The 14,546-nt window shown below is 41.5% G+C and overlaps 1 protein-coding gene across 3 annotated transcripts; it reads left to right on the top strand.

The window, feature by feature from the left end:
* The first annotated feature begins 3,906 nt into the window (after positions 1-3,906).
* Positions 3,907-12,529, top strand: LOC103559056 (granzyme A-like). Of its 3 annotated transcripts, none has more exons than XR_011530592.1 (6): positions 3,975-4,078; positions 6,513-6,746; positions 6,924-7,062; positions 7,163-7,345; positions 10,232-10,483; positions 11,560-12,527. XR_011530592.1 is itself a non-coding variant. In XM_070587588.1 (6 exons), exons 3-5 carry the CDS (start codon positions 6,980-6,982, stop codon positions 10,478-10,480), a joined length of 360 nt encoding a protein of 119 aa, XP_070443689.1. In that variant the 5' UTR covers positions 3,975-4,078; positions 6,513-6,746; positions 6,924-6,979; the 3' UTR covers positions 10,481-10,483; positions 11,560-12,462. The 3 variants fall into 3 exon arrangements, 1 of the variants encoding a protein (XP_070443689.1); XM_070587588.1 differs by having other exon boundaries at positions 7,163-7,190; positions 11,560-12,462; XR_011530593.1 differs by lacking the exon at positions 7,163-7,345 and having other exon boundaries at positions 3,907-4,078; positions 6,924-7,068; positions 11,560-12,529.
* Positions 12,530-14,546: the final 2,017 nt, after the last annotated feature.

The following is a 14,546-nucleotide window of genomic DNA, read 5'->3' as shown; positions in this document are numbered from 1 at the left end:
ATGTATGGTCATGGTGAGAGGCTGAGGGAGTTTGGGGCCCCCTGTCCTCCAAGGCTAACACCCTTAAGATACAATCCCACGTGTGTTCTCTCACTTTGGGCTGATGCAAACTTGTCAGGTCCTGCTTTTCCTTTGCAATGTAAGCTAACTTCTCCCAGAGCAAGCACAGTTCTCCACTGGGGCTGTGCTGAGAATTGACTCAGGTTGTCAGTCTAGAAGCCATGAGGAGCGGCAAGGGCAGATCCTTCAAAAAGAGAAATCTCATCGTGAGGCACCTGTCTCAGATGAGTTCACTGCATGGTGTCCAGGCAAGGGAAGCATTCTTCCTTGGGCACAGGTTCAGGGTCTTCTGCCAGCCCACAAGGTGTAGGCGAATTTGGGCATTCAAGATTCTCAGGCTTGCCTCGCAAACATCCCCTATGTGTGTCTCAAGGCCTGACTTTTCCTGTCAGGGCCCTGACTTTGACCTAGGAGACATATTGAGGCTGTACAGTCAGTGACCTTTGCAGCTTTTCCATCATTACACCCAGATTCTGGGTCTAATTTTCAGATCAGCCTGAACCACAGCTCAGATGATTAGAGTCTCCTTAAAAGCTGCCACAAAAGCCCCTGGCTTCCACAAGGGCCTTAAGTTGGCAGTCAGCTGCCCTAGTCTGCTGTGTTTTCTCAAGGCTCCTAATACCATTAACAGAAGCCCGTGCTCTATAATTATCATTGTCACCACACTGCCACACTCTTCACTGCAACAACTGACATATATCCCCTTTTTTTCTCCCACCTATGCCCCATCTCAATTAACTGTAGAGAAAATCCTTAGTAATGTGACGCCACTGAATGCTACTGCATGCTAGGGCTATCACCACCCCACTTATCACCAGCAATGGGATCCCTACTGTGTCAGATCAGTGAGTCATTCAACTCCAATATCATTTCATGAGTTTAATTTACAAGGCCACTCAGAACTCCTGGTGCTATTCCCAATTGTTTTAGCCCGAGCTCCCAGAGAGCAGAGATTACGTGCTACCACTTTCTTAGGGATTACAATAGTGGGAGGTGGGGGCAGTGGACGGAGAAAAGAGGAGCGTTGAGGAGAAGCACCAACACAAGTGTGCACAGCTGGGCAGGAAACCTCTTGGTATCAAACACAACTGGTTATTCAGCCTTATCTTCCAAAAGCCATAAGAATGACTGCTTCAAAGAATACTGTAGGGGGAGAAGAGGGAGGAGAAAAGAACTTATCCCCTAGATTCTGTCTCCTGCTAATCAACAGACTTCCCAAAAAGGCATGAACTCCCCTGCTTTTCTGCATCCTGCTGCATCCTAGACCTCAGCAGCAGCAGTGGAGTCCAGGGATGGGAAACAAAAGGTGCATCGTGCAGGCATGAGGCAAATATCATCAGGTGGTGCCCAATGAAGACTGTCCAAGGCCATGCAGAATGGTCTCCACCAAGGAGCAGGAGAACAAGTGGCCAAAGTCCATGGACTTTCATGGGGTCAAGAGGATCTGTGGTGACACATAAGAGTTGTCCACTACAGCAACATTTTGTGGTCACTTTCCATGTTATTTAATGATTTCATAGAATGGTTATATGGATTAATTATACTTACTATAGGATGCAGAATAATGCCTCCCATCCACCCAAAGATGCCCAAAGATGCCTGGCGTCTGTGAATATGTTAGTTTACATGGCAAAGAGGAATTGAAGTTGTGGATGGAACTAAGGTTGCTAATCAACTCATCTTAAAATAGGAAGATTACAGGGCCAGCCCAGTGGCATAGTGGTTAAGTTCATGCTTCACTTTGGTGGCCAAGTGTTCGCGTCCCGGGCACGGGCATAGCACCGCTTGTCAAACCACACTGTGGTGGCATCCCACATAAAATAGAGGAAGATTGGCACAGATGTTAGCTCATCAACAGTGTTCCTCAAACTAAAAGAGAAAGATTGGCAGGGCCGGTCCCATGGCCGAGTGGTTAAGTTTGTGCACTCTACTTCGGTGGCCCAGGGTTTCGCCAGTTCAGATCCTGGGTGCGAACATGGCACCGCTCATTGGGCCACACTGAGGCGGCATCCCACATGCCACAACTAGAAGGACCCACAACTAAAATATACAACTATGTACTGGGGGTGCTTTGGGAGAAAAGGGAAGAATTAAATCTTTAAAAAAAGAGAGAGAGAAAGATTAGCAACAGCTCAGGGCCAATCTTCCTCACCAAAAAAAAAAAAAATAGGGAGAATACCTGGGTGGGCCCAATGTAATCACAGGGGCCCTTAAAAGTGGAAGCAGCAAGCAGAAGAAGAGTCAGTGTCAGTGTGATACAGTGTGAGAAAGATTCCACCAGCCATTGCTAGCATTGAAGCTGGAAGGGGGCCATAAGCCAAGGAATGCAAGCCTCTGCCTCTAGAAACAGGCAAAGTAATGGATGCTCCCCCAGAGCTTCCAGAAGAGAATGCAACCCTGCAGACACCTTGGTTTCAGCCCCGTGAGACAGACCCACATTAGGCTTCTGACTTACACAAGTGTAAGATAATAAGTTTGCATTGTTTTATGCCACTAAGTTTGTGGTAATTTGTGACAGCAGCAGTAGGAGACTAAAATGCTTACCTAATTCCTCATTTTGGGGCATTTAAATTATTTTCCACATTTTCTCATTATGAGCAACAATGCCATGGAACTCCTTATAGCTAAATTTTTATGCATCTCCACTACTTTTTTTAAATTCATAGACATGACTTGTTGGGTCAACAATAATGAAAAATGTAACAACCCTTTAAATGTATTACCTTTCAGAAAGATAGTAGCACTTTGAAATACCATCAACACTTGAGAATTTCCAACAATAGAGGGTATTCTTTTTGTTTTTTAATTTTTGGCTATTTGACAAGCAAAAATAATACTTAAATGTTTTAAATTGCTTTTTGTGGAGGGGGGCAGGAAGAAGATTGGCCTTGAACTAATATCCATTGCCAATCTTCCTCTTTTTGCTTGAGGAAGATTGTCCCTGAGCTAACATCTGTGCCAATCTTCCTCTATTTTGTATGTGGCACACCACCACAGCATAGCTTGATGAGCAGTGTGTAGGTCCACACCTGGGATCTGAACCCATGAACCCCGGGCCACTGAAGTAGAAAGTGTGAATTTAACCACTACTCCACTGGGCCAGCCCCTAAATGGCATTTTTATTATTGATAACTTGTGCTATGTGCTTATGCATTCCTCCTATATAGACTAGGAATACAGCAGCCATTTTAATTTCTTCTTTTGTAACTTACTTATTCAAATTCTCTGATTATTTTTCTTTTCAAGTGTTCATCTTTTCTTACTGCTTTGTAAAAACACCCATTTGTGTCACATATATTGAAAGAGTTTGCAATTTGACTTTGTTATATTTTAAGGAACAGAAGCTTTAATTTTTCATAATTGAATTTATCAGTCTTTTTCTTTACGATTTCTGCCTTTAGTGTCATATTTCAAAGTACCTTTCTCATTTCCACATGTGTATAAATATTCATCTGAGCTACACCTAGTGCTTCTATAGTTGACTGAGTGAGTTAAGAATCTAACTTCAGTTTTTCCTCAGTGATTCCTAGCAGCCTCAACAATGAATGCATCAAATATCTACCCTTTCTCCATTAGAATTGGTTTAAGGATGAAATTTCAAAACAATTTCTGATATAGACTTGAATTCTTAGCTTTTTAAATAATTTGTATTTGAAAGTGAAAAAGCCGTCAAAAGAAGAGCAATTTTCTCTTTAATGTTCTTGATTTATCAGTCTCCATGACTTCATTTACACAGGGGAGGTCTAACCCCAAAGGAAATGACCTCCCCTGCAAAACGAATAAATAACCACACCATCGCTAAAATAAGGTTATGTTTTTCAGTAATAAAACACCAAAATCTTCAGCAGTACAGCAGAGAAAGAAAAAAGAGAGAAAGCCACATCCTTTGCGTTTTATTGTATGTTACTAACGTTAATATCTGAAACTGAATGGCCTCCATATGTGGGGAACACAGCCATGAAAACTCCTGTTCCGTTCTCATTCCCTGCTGCCACGTGTCTCCTTCTAATTCCTGGCGGTAAGACTTGTTTCCATATGCTCTTCAGTTCTGCTCATGAGAAAATGGAATTCTATGTTGGTTTAATTTATGCTTAACATTATGTAAAAAGGGAAAAGAAATCATAACTTAATTTCCAACAGTTTTTAATGCTATTATGTGTCTTTCCTGTCTAAAAGGCATGTTGGCCTTATAAGATGAAAATGTACCCAATGGGTCTACAGCAAAAATATGAAAGCATTCACTACATCTGCTGGTTCTCATCAACTCAGGCCAGATCTACAGAACGAAACATTTGAATGAAAAACTGACACAGCCATTAAATCAGGATGTATTGGCTACTTATTAACTAGACCTCCCAGTCATCCATTTACAACTGAATAACCCCAGCTCTCAGTTGCTTAAACTTCTGGTTTCAGATGTGTTTTTGAGTGTCTGTTTCTAGTGGTGGGAGTGGTAAAGAAAACAATAATATCAGTGTAAAATAATCCAATGAAACACACATATATATATGCCAACATTTTTAAAAATGTGCAATTAAGCATAGCAGTATTTTAAGTGTTTTACATATATTAGCTCATTTAAGCTTCTTAAGTATCATCATTATCAGCCCCATTTTATATATGAGGAGACTCAGGCAGAGAGAGGTTAAGTAGATTTACTGAAGTCATCAGCTAGTGAATTATAAGTCTGGGATTGGAACCGAGAGTTCATGGTCTTAACCACACACTATGACATCTTATAGCTCAATGATGCCTTCAGAGCTGGGATTCTTAACAATTTTTTTTTTTGAGGAAGATTAGCCCTAAGCTAACATCTCCCACCACTCCTCCTCTTTCTATTGAGGAAGACTGGCCCTGAGCTAACATCCATGTCCATCTTCCTCTACTTTATATGTGGGATGCCTACCACAGCATGGCTTGACAAGCGGTGCATATGTCCACACCTGGGATCCAAACCAGTGAACCCCGGGCCGCCAAGCAGAATGTTTGAACTTAACCGTTGCACCACAGGTCCGGCCCCTTAACAAATCTTAATGAGCTCCTTCAAGGTCATTGATGGGCATCAAGAAATCTGTGAATCTCCCAGAACTGTATGCAAATATTTACATGCATACGTGTGTCTGTACTTTAGTGGGTTCTCGAATGGCTCTATATTTCAGAAATCAAAAATAGAAATGATAAAGAGCCACTACTTTAGGAAAACAGCGCTTCACAATGGAAACAATATGGTTTTTACATGATGTAGAACCACGTCAGAACACCGCTTTGCCATTTTCGTTGTGTGAACTTGGGAGAGTTAATTGCCCTGTCTAAACTTCCTGTTCCTTATCTCTACATGGGAAGAATAACACCCCCCTTGCATTGTAGTAAACGTTCGAGCCAGATAGCATGGAAAATTGTAGAAATTGGAAAAAACTTAACCTGAGCAATTAAAAAATAATACCAAGTCAATTGGGGCTTTAAAAAGATCACTTTGCTAACAGTCTTCATTTTGAGGACTGGCTCCGGGGTAAGTGTCAAGTCTGGACTCCAGAGGCATTTAAACATGCTGGATGATTAGGCTCATTTAACATTTCTCTGAGGGCCATCTGCTTCATTCTCATAATCCCCGACCATCACACCTGAACCTGAAATCTCCTCCAGCCCGCGCCTACTAGCATCCAGTATTTTTCCAATCACTTTCAGAAATATATAAATATATAAGCAAATAAATAACCAGCCTTCTTTGTGAAAACTTCTCAACCTCCCTGCCAACAGCATTTTCTTGTGTCTCTGAATTCCTTCAGTTCTTCTTTTATACTGTCTCAAGGCACTTAGCTCATCATCTTGCATTGTGATCATTTGTATGTAGCCGGGTATCTGTTTGACTTTAAAACATAGCCATTTCCTGTGGTTCAAACTAATATATTTCCTAAATAACAGTGCCTGTTATTGCCCAGGGCACTTTAGTATAAATTGCACGAATAAAAGAAGAGGCTTAAAAACTAACTTCTCACAAAGAGAATCCAAACACATTCACATTATTCACATTATATTGTTGTGTAAAATGAGAATTCAACAAGCAGGAACTTCAGCACAACACGTGCTGTAAATAAAGTTAGCCACTGGCACGCTTCATTAATAGGCCCGCTTGGTGCAAAGTCTGCCCAGCAAATCAAGAAATGCTTGTGCCCACCTCTCCCAGGTTAGCTATCCTTAGGTTCACAAACTAGACTGAGGGCTAACCCTATTGTGTGTGCTTGCTTCTGTCTATGTGTATGTGCATGCATGTGTTTGCTTAGATTCAGCTTTAAAACTTCACTACAAAATCAAGATTCATTTATTTAGTCCTACCTATTAAAAGCTTGACTTTTGTCGACCTGTGTTATCTCCAAAGACTTACGCAAGGTGCATTATTTCCCTGAAGCACAGAAAAGCGAACCTGCTACTTCTGCTCCAATTCTTGGGTTTAGTCTCTTCCCTTAGGTGTGGATTCCACAAATCCAAAGCAGGTGGAGGAACCAGGAGCTCCTCTTTCGGTAGCAACCCTCCTTGGTCATCATCCCAGCATCCCTGTCCAGGCCTTCACAAACCCAATGCTCTTGCATCTGCCAGAAGACCTGAGATCTCCTTTCTGATGCTTCTTCCTTGAAAAGATGTGATGAAGTTGAAGCAATTTGTGATAATACACATCCTGGGAGTTTAAGGTAAAAGTCACTAAAATACCAAAAGAAAAAAGCCCCATAAATTCCCTCTGTCTTGCTGTGCTTGTTTATAAATAGGAAGCCATGTGAAAGAACTGATCAGATTTGAATAAATTAAGGTTATGACTTAATTTCATCTATTCTTTCACATAGATGATATGTTTTCCTTGTTTTTTCCAGGAAGGGCAAACCTCAAGCTACTCTTGGAGCCCACTCTACATCCCACAAAGAGAAACATGACCAAATATCTGCCATTAAAAAGGCGATTTCCTATCCATGCTACGACCCACAGTCATTTGAAGGGGCTCTTCAACTCCAGGTAAAGGTGGGTTTTTTTTCAACAACTAGTCTGAAATAGCATAATTTTGAAATTTGGTCAGTTTAACCTGAAACTGGTTTTTGCACACTCTGCCCCACAGCCAAGCTTGGCTAACACAGGATATCAGGGTAAGAAGTGCAGCTGAGACCCAGCACAATTGCCACAGGCACACCTCTTCTTGGAATTCAGTTCAACTCAACAGATATTGACGAAAGTCCTACCGAGGAAGGACCTGGCGATCCAATGTGTGATGCCACCAGGAACTCACCTACAGTCAAACCAAGTTGGGTCTATTACAGTTTGCTCTACAAGGGAGACTGTACGCCATGAGGAACCACAGGATGGTTCTGTAGGAGGGTGTTAGATGGGGGTTGTCATCGGATTTGGGCTTGTGTCAGGCAATTTAGGGGAGAGTTCAAGGAAGTAGAACTTTGCTCTGAACTGAATGTTGTCAGGAAGTGGGGTAATTCTGTGATTGGGCATCTCAATGAATCTTACTTATCTAGGAGGCAGAAAGAATGGAGAAAGGCTAAAGCTATGGTTGATAAAGAAGCAGCAGTCACTCATTTTCACTAATAGAGGATGTGTGGTCATTTTTGTGGTGTGCACAGTGACCTTGTTTTCGCCCATACTCTTACATGACTGCAGAGCGGCCTTGGTTTGCATGCTTCGTTAGGGTCACTTTGTCTGATATTGGTGATCAGAGTGTGTTTGATCATCAGGAAAAATCATGGCCCAGCTGTAAGTGGTTAACTGTGAGTTTTGGTCTGCTTTTCTCTTCCTCTGAAGATAAATAGTAATCGGGTCCGGCACTCATAGTCTACCAGGAGAGAAAAGTAGATGAACGGCTCTGATCTGACAATGTTTTACTCATCAGTGACAGAAGCTCTCAGGGAAGCTTTCCTAGAGAAGATACAGGAATCAGCAGAAAAAAAGGGAGGGAAGGGTCTTCTGAGCAGGAAGAACAGCACATATAAGAGAGGTCTTTCTGGAAAATGCATTTTGGAGGAAGAGGGTTGAGAAAAGGACGTTATCGGGAGATTTGAGAAGGAAGGGACAGAAGTCCATGGAGCCAGGCATTGCAAATTATGGTAAGAAGTTTGAACTTTATGGGGAAGGAAGTGGGAAAGCGTTTTAAGCAGAGCAGTGACAATCAGACAATCAGACTTGTTTTTAGAATGATTATCTGGCTGCTGTGCATAAAGTAGAACAGAGAAGGCAAGACTGCAAGGCAGAAGGTTCACACTAGTCCAAAGGGGGCTGATGAGGAATTTGCCCAGCAGGAGTTAAGAGAAAGCTCAGGGGATCCACACACCCTCAATATCAGGAGTAAAGAGAGGGCCCGAGAGCTCTGCATGCTTCTGGCAAACTCCCTACACTCCTTACCCTGCCTCCCAATTCCTATACATGACCTCACACTATCTTCCTGAGGACCAGCAGGCTGGACCTCTGTCTCTGGTCCCTCCTCCTCCCCATACTCTAATTCCCATCCAGTGTCCTGGGCAGTGAAAGGCAACTCCCTCCCCTGCCCCAGAGGCTGCTCCCTGACCTACTTCCCTCTTGTGTTTTTCTCCTTAGCACGCATCTCTGATATACTTTAGATTGTGTCTACTTGTTTGTCTGCCTCCCTCACTGGAATGTAAGCTCTACAGACGAGGTATTTTTGTCTCTTTACTTCTATGTCCTCCAACACCTCGAATAGTGCCTGATACATAGTAGGCCCTCAATAAATATTTCCTGAATAATTTTGGATAAGGGATGGAATTAAGCTAGACAGTGGCAAAGGTAATCAAGAGAAGGGAAGAGATTCTGGACTCAGGTTTCAAGCACGTGGTAGAAGTGGTCAGGTCTCCTTCAGGGCCTAAAATCTTACCTTTACAAGGGGGTGGGATGAGTAGCAGATATGAGGGGTCTGTGTTCTTGGTGTAGAGTCAAGAAACTCGCTCTCACTTCTGACACTGTAGCCAAGAGAGTGATGTTGCTAGAGAAATCATAAAGAGTGTGTCAGGACTTCACCAAGGTTAACCTTCCGGGGTTAAAACCTAATGATGTGCTCATTGCTGTTCTGTGTGCTTGTCATCAAGAGAGCTTGAGAGGGCTGCTCCTTACAAATGTATGCTTCCAAGACTCCAATTTTGATCCATTCTTGTAGACCCGAATTTCCTTTGGGGGTTCTCCTACCTCCTTGTCTGTCCTACCAGATAACAGCATGAAGGCTATGAGAAAGCGTGAGTGGGGGAGAAGGAGAGAAGTTACACACAGGCATTTGAAGTCATGTTCTATAGAAAGACTTTCATTTTGGCCATTTCACCTTCTAAGTGTTAGCAAGATGGGATTTTGAAGCACCAGCAACTCAGAGAGGGCACAGAGGAAATGGGGACAGTCAAATGTCAGGAAGTAGGGGCTGAAAGCAATGCAATGATAGGAATGTGACAGTGGCCCTTGCTGTTGTGCTCCTGTGTTTTTAGAAGTTTCACAATACTAGAGCCTTCAGTTTCAAACAGAGCTTGAGACAAGAAGAAAAGAAAGAACTAGAATTGTCTCCCTTTACTGTCTACTCAATCTTGATCACACTCCATATTCTCCTTGCTCTGACTTTTTGGAAAAAGACAGAGCAGGGTGGTAACCCAAGAAGAGGGTTTTGTGAATGAAACAAAAGGGCAGAGTGTGGGTGAGCATTTGAAGGCAGATGAGATCCCAAGGGTGTTTTGTACATGCTCAGAAGTGGGGAAGCCGCATTTCCACTGAAGTGGAAAATGAGGACACTGGTCACTTTCCCACCCTGCCCACTGCATCAAGAGCCTTGGTTTCCTTCCACTGGTCTCAATACGAGTCAGTTCACAAGCCTAAGACCATGTGAATAAGACAGTGCTTGAGTTCTCCACTACAGCTTTCAACCAGAGAACTGTCAGCCACCACCAGTATAATTTTATCATTGACAAGTCAACTGAAGTTTACCTAGATCAGTTTAGCAAAACACTCCTGAAAAGGTGTGCCACAACTTTTTAAAAGTCAATTACTGATAGTCAGTTAGTTTGGAATATGTCTCCAGCCATGTCCTTCATAAGAATATGCTAAATAAGCAAGATATATATTCCAATCAGAGCTATTTTCTGGGTTTTGTTACTGTTGTCCTTGCCTAAAACTGCATTTCCTGTCTCTTTTCTAGCTAGAAGGTAAAGCAACTATAACCAAAGCCACCAAAACAGGAGATGTCAAACCCCACACCAAGTTTCATGTGGCAGGAAGGGGAAGCACCAAAAGAGACTCTTGCAAAATTTCAAATACCTTGAGAGAAGTCAATGTCACTGTGATAGACCAAAAACTCTGCAATGACGTAGAGCACTATAATTTTACGCCAGTTATTGACAACAGCATGATCCGTGCTGGTCCTCGAAAAGGTGAAGATGATTCATAAGAAGTAAGTAAATTACAAATTTAAGCCATTTTTTGGCTATAGGAAATAAGGTAAAATAGAGTGCTTAGGAAGCACAGGGTGGACAACTGTTATTACTTGTTATGTATAAGGCCTGCAAGGACTACTATTTGACACTGATGTTGTGTGTCCGGCTTTGTCCCAGGTGAAACCTTCTGCTCTGGGAGTGTTCCCTCCTTCATAATGGTCATTCTTAGGATACCATTTAACCACCATTTATGGATGCTCTCCATCCCTCTCAAAAATGATCGTGCCAGCTGGCATTTATCAAGTGCCAGAGACTATACCAAATTCTACACTTCGTGCCACTTAATCCTCAAGTAAACCCATGAGATAGGCACTATTATCATCAACTCTATTTTACAGACAAGAAAATTAAGGTGTAGAAAGTTACTTAACTTCCTCAAGTTGGCTATCAGTAGGGTGGATTTGGACCGAGGCCATTTGACTCTCAACTCCTGCATTGTTCTGCCTCTCAACGTGCCAAGAACAGGTTTGACCAGGGTTTGACCTATTTGGAACTCATGATCCATGAGTGGTTTGCAAGGTCAGAGAGAATATGAAATAGGATGATGAATCCTGGGGAAAAAAATCTCTAAAAATTGTTTGAAATTCCAGAAGTAGCCCTTGGTCTGAGATGGCTTAGCTAGTGTCCTCCTCAGAGCAAGGAGGAGTTGAGATCTCATCTCAAGTCTTCTAGAATCCCATTCAGTTTCTTCCCCTAACATCTATTGACCAACAAAAGAGGACACAGGCCGACTGAAGGAGACAATTATTTTCATTGTGAAAGGTTTCCTTTGTTATTCTTTTTTCTTTTCCTGATGAAAATGAGTTTGCACATTTTCTCCAGAATTTCATTTTTCAAAAGATGAATGATTGGAAAAGACGAACAAAATCAGTATTAATTGATGCTGAGGGCAGACTATTAATAAAAGAGATATTAAATTAGCCTTTAAGTACGGAAAGAGAGAAAGAATGCATGAAGGAATAAATGAATGAAGAAAAAGATGAACAGCATCTTTGGAAAGCACTCATTTCAAACATTTGCCTTTCTGTTCCAGGGGGATTCTGGAAGTCCTCTGATATGTGATAACACTTTCAGAGGTGTCACTTCCTTGGGAAGTGTGGGAACCCCCAGAAGCCTTGTATCTACATTCTCCTTACAAAAAAGTATCTCAGCTGGATAAAGAAAACCATTGCAGGAGCCATATGCCATTCCTTCTTCAAAGAAGAGAATGGTGGTAACCACCTGGAGATGCCAAGCAATCCTAAACAGCACCTCAGCAACCCTCCCAACCTTGTGTACAAATGACAGCTTGTCTGAAGCAAAATCAGCAGTGGAAAAAAAACAGCTTCTTGCTGTCACTCTTCACGAATAGCTAAGACTGTTTCATCACACGTTCTCCATCCACAGCAAGAGAGGACCTTTGAGAAAAAGTTTCCCAGTTCAGTGACTCTGCTTTATTCAGAATTTGAGGACTGTCACTGTTGTGTTTGTCTTTAAAAGGAAGTCAATCCCAGGAAAAGTTACAATATTCTTCATTCTTCCAAATAAAGCTCCAAAATATCAGTTGCCCTTGGAATTTACAACCTGACACTCCATTCAGTGTGGGAGTGAGGCGAGAGATGAAAGGGTATTTTCACTTCTTACTATAGACTTCTGTAAATTTTCATATTTTACAAAATTTTTAATTATAAAGACAATGAGAAAGATTCAGTGTTTCAGATATTTGGAAATTCAGAACTTGAAGTTAGGGATTGTTCAGGGTATTGCATCATTTACTAATTACAAGTAGACTAAAGTTTCATGTAACAATAGGCCATAGTCGAGCCAATATCTTGATGTGTATTTTGCCTTAACTAGTCAATTTACACCTGTAAGCACTAAACTTAATTCTATGTTATTCTCAATAACTTGTGATACATAATAAACAAAGTGGGTTTTTTTACCACCTACCATTTATATCTCATCTTTTTGTTGTGCTGTTTTTCCAAAGAGTTGATTTATAATAAACTCATTCTCTAATAATCTCCAGTGACTTACTCAATTCAATTCCTCACACATTTCCTGAGGGCCCACCAGGTGCCAGGCATTTTACTCAGCTCTGTAAATACTAAAACATTTTCACTGCCTTCTAAGTGCTTGAAGTCTAGTAGAAAAACAAGGAGAAATCTGTAAACAAGAAAATATCTACTTCAGGTTCTGAAGAATCTATAACAATGCTGTCTACTGTGTTAAGTAGGTGACGAGAGGAAAGATAAATAATATTTCACTCTCCCAGCAGCCATCACAATTAGCCCTAAGAGTCTTGCTCCTGAGATCCACCCTTTACTGAGACAGACCTATGCACATTCTGGATTCCTGACTAGAATGCCACAGACATCACAACATCCTCGTGGAAAGATCACTTGTATACAAGACAGACACCAGCTCCATCATTAGAAAGTATAAGACCTTGAGCAGGGAATTCGTCTGTGCCTCCATTTTCACATCTGTAAACTGAGTTTCACATTTGTAACATAAAAGAATCTAAAAGGATATGCCCCCACAATTTGAAGAATTATCCATCCTCCTAGTTCATATCCCCTAAAATGGTTATCATCAAAAAATAGACAGTAACAAGTGTTGACAGGGATGTGGAGAAACTGGAACCCTCACTCAGTGGTTATGGGAACATCAGATGGCACAGACACTGTGGAAAACAGTTCAGCAGTTCCTCAAAAATTCAGACATAGTGTTACCATGTGACCCAGAAATTCCCCTCCTAGGTACATATTCAAGAGAAATGATAACATGTGTCCTTGCAAAAACTTGTACATGAATATTTATAGCAGCATTATTCATAATAGCCAAAAACTGGAAACAAACCGAATGTCTATCAATTGATGAGTAGATAAACAAAATGTGGTATGTCCATACAATGGAATATTATTCAGCCATAAAAAGAAATGATGTACTGATACAGGCTATCATGGATGGCCTATATGAACACGGCTGAACACAGATGAACCTTGAAAACACTATGCTAAGTGAAAAGAAGTCAGAGAGAAAAGGCCATATATTGTATGATTCCACTTATAGGAAATGTCCAGAATAGGCAAATTCATAGACAGAAAGCAAGTGAGTGATTGCCAAGAGGTAGAGGGATGGGGGAAATGGGCGTGGCTGCAATTGGATATGGGGTTTCTTTCTTGGAGTGATGAAAATCTTCAGGAATGAGATAGTGATTACGGGTGCACAACCTTGTGAATAGATTAAAAACCACTGATTTGTACACTTTAAAATGGTGCACTTTATGGTATATGAATTATATCTCAATTTTTAAAAAAGAATTGTCTGTCTTCTGAGACTGAAACTAGAAGCATCAATTTTAAATGGGTGCACAGCCCTGACCAAAGCACCTCACCCAAGGGGAGGAGTTGTGAAGGTGCCACTGAAGAGACTTGAGAAAGAGCAGATCATACAGCGTCTCCAAAGGGCATCCTGGGAGACTGGGAAATAACTGAAGAAAGCTATTCTTTAATCTAATCCTCTCTGTTATCACCAATAAGACTAAAGAAAAGGGACTTTATACAGGAGGGACAGACCAGTTTCTGGAAAAGGATGGATAATGATGAATCATTTGTCAGTGTTTATTATTGCAAAGATTGTGCTGCTTCTGGAGAACTGATGTCAGTTCCTTTGATAGAGACATCAATAGATCAGAAAGCAGAAAGTCTTACTGGAAGGAAATACAACTTCAGATTCAGAGTAGAACGGAAGGGAGTTATATATTCCTGTCTAACCAAGCAATCTTCTGCGTTTAAGTTGATGTGCCTTGAGGAGAGAGGTTGCACCCTGAGCAAATAAAACACGCCATTTATTCTGTCAGATAATAGTGTCATAAGTCAGCTTCTCTTGTGCTAAATCTGCTTTCTGTTTTAGATGTCAGTCTCCTCCAAGTTTGGGTGCATGAGTTAGGCCTCCAGAGCTTCAGCAAAGAGCACACCGCAACATCGTGTTTCAGGAGTCCCTGTCACCTGCTTAAGGACATCAGCTTCAGTAATT

The sequence above is a fragment of the Equus przewalskii genome, chromosome 20 (assembly GCF_037783145.1).
Source record: "Equus przewalskii isolate Varuska chromosome 20, EquPr2, whole genome shotgun sequence".
Taxonomy (NCBI): domain Eukaryota; kingdom Metazoa; phylum Chordata; class Mammalia; order Perissodactyla; family Equidae; genus Equus; species Equus przewalskii.
Note: the sequence above shows the minus strand (reverse complement) of the source record. Positions and strands in the feature narration are given on the sequence as shown.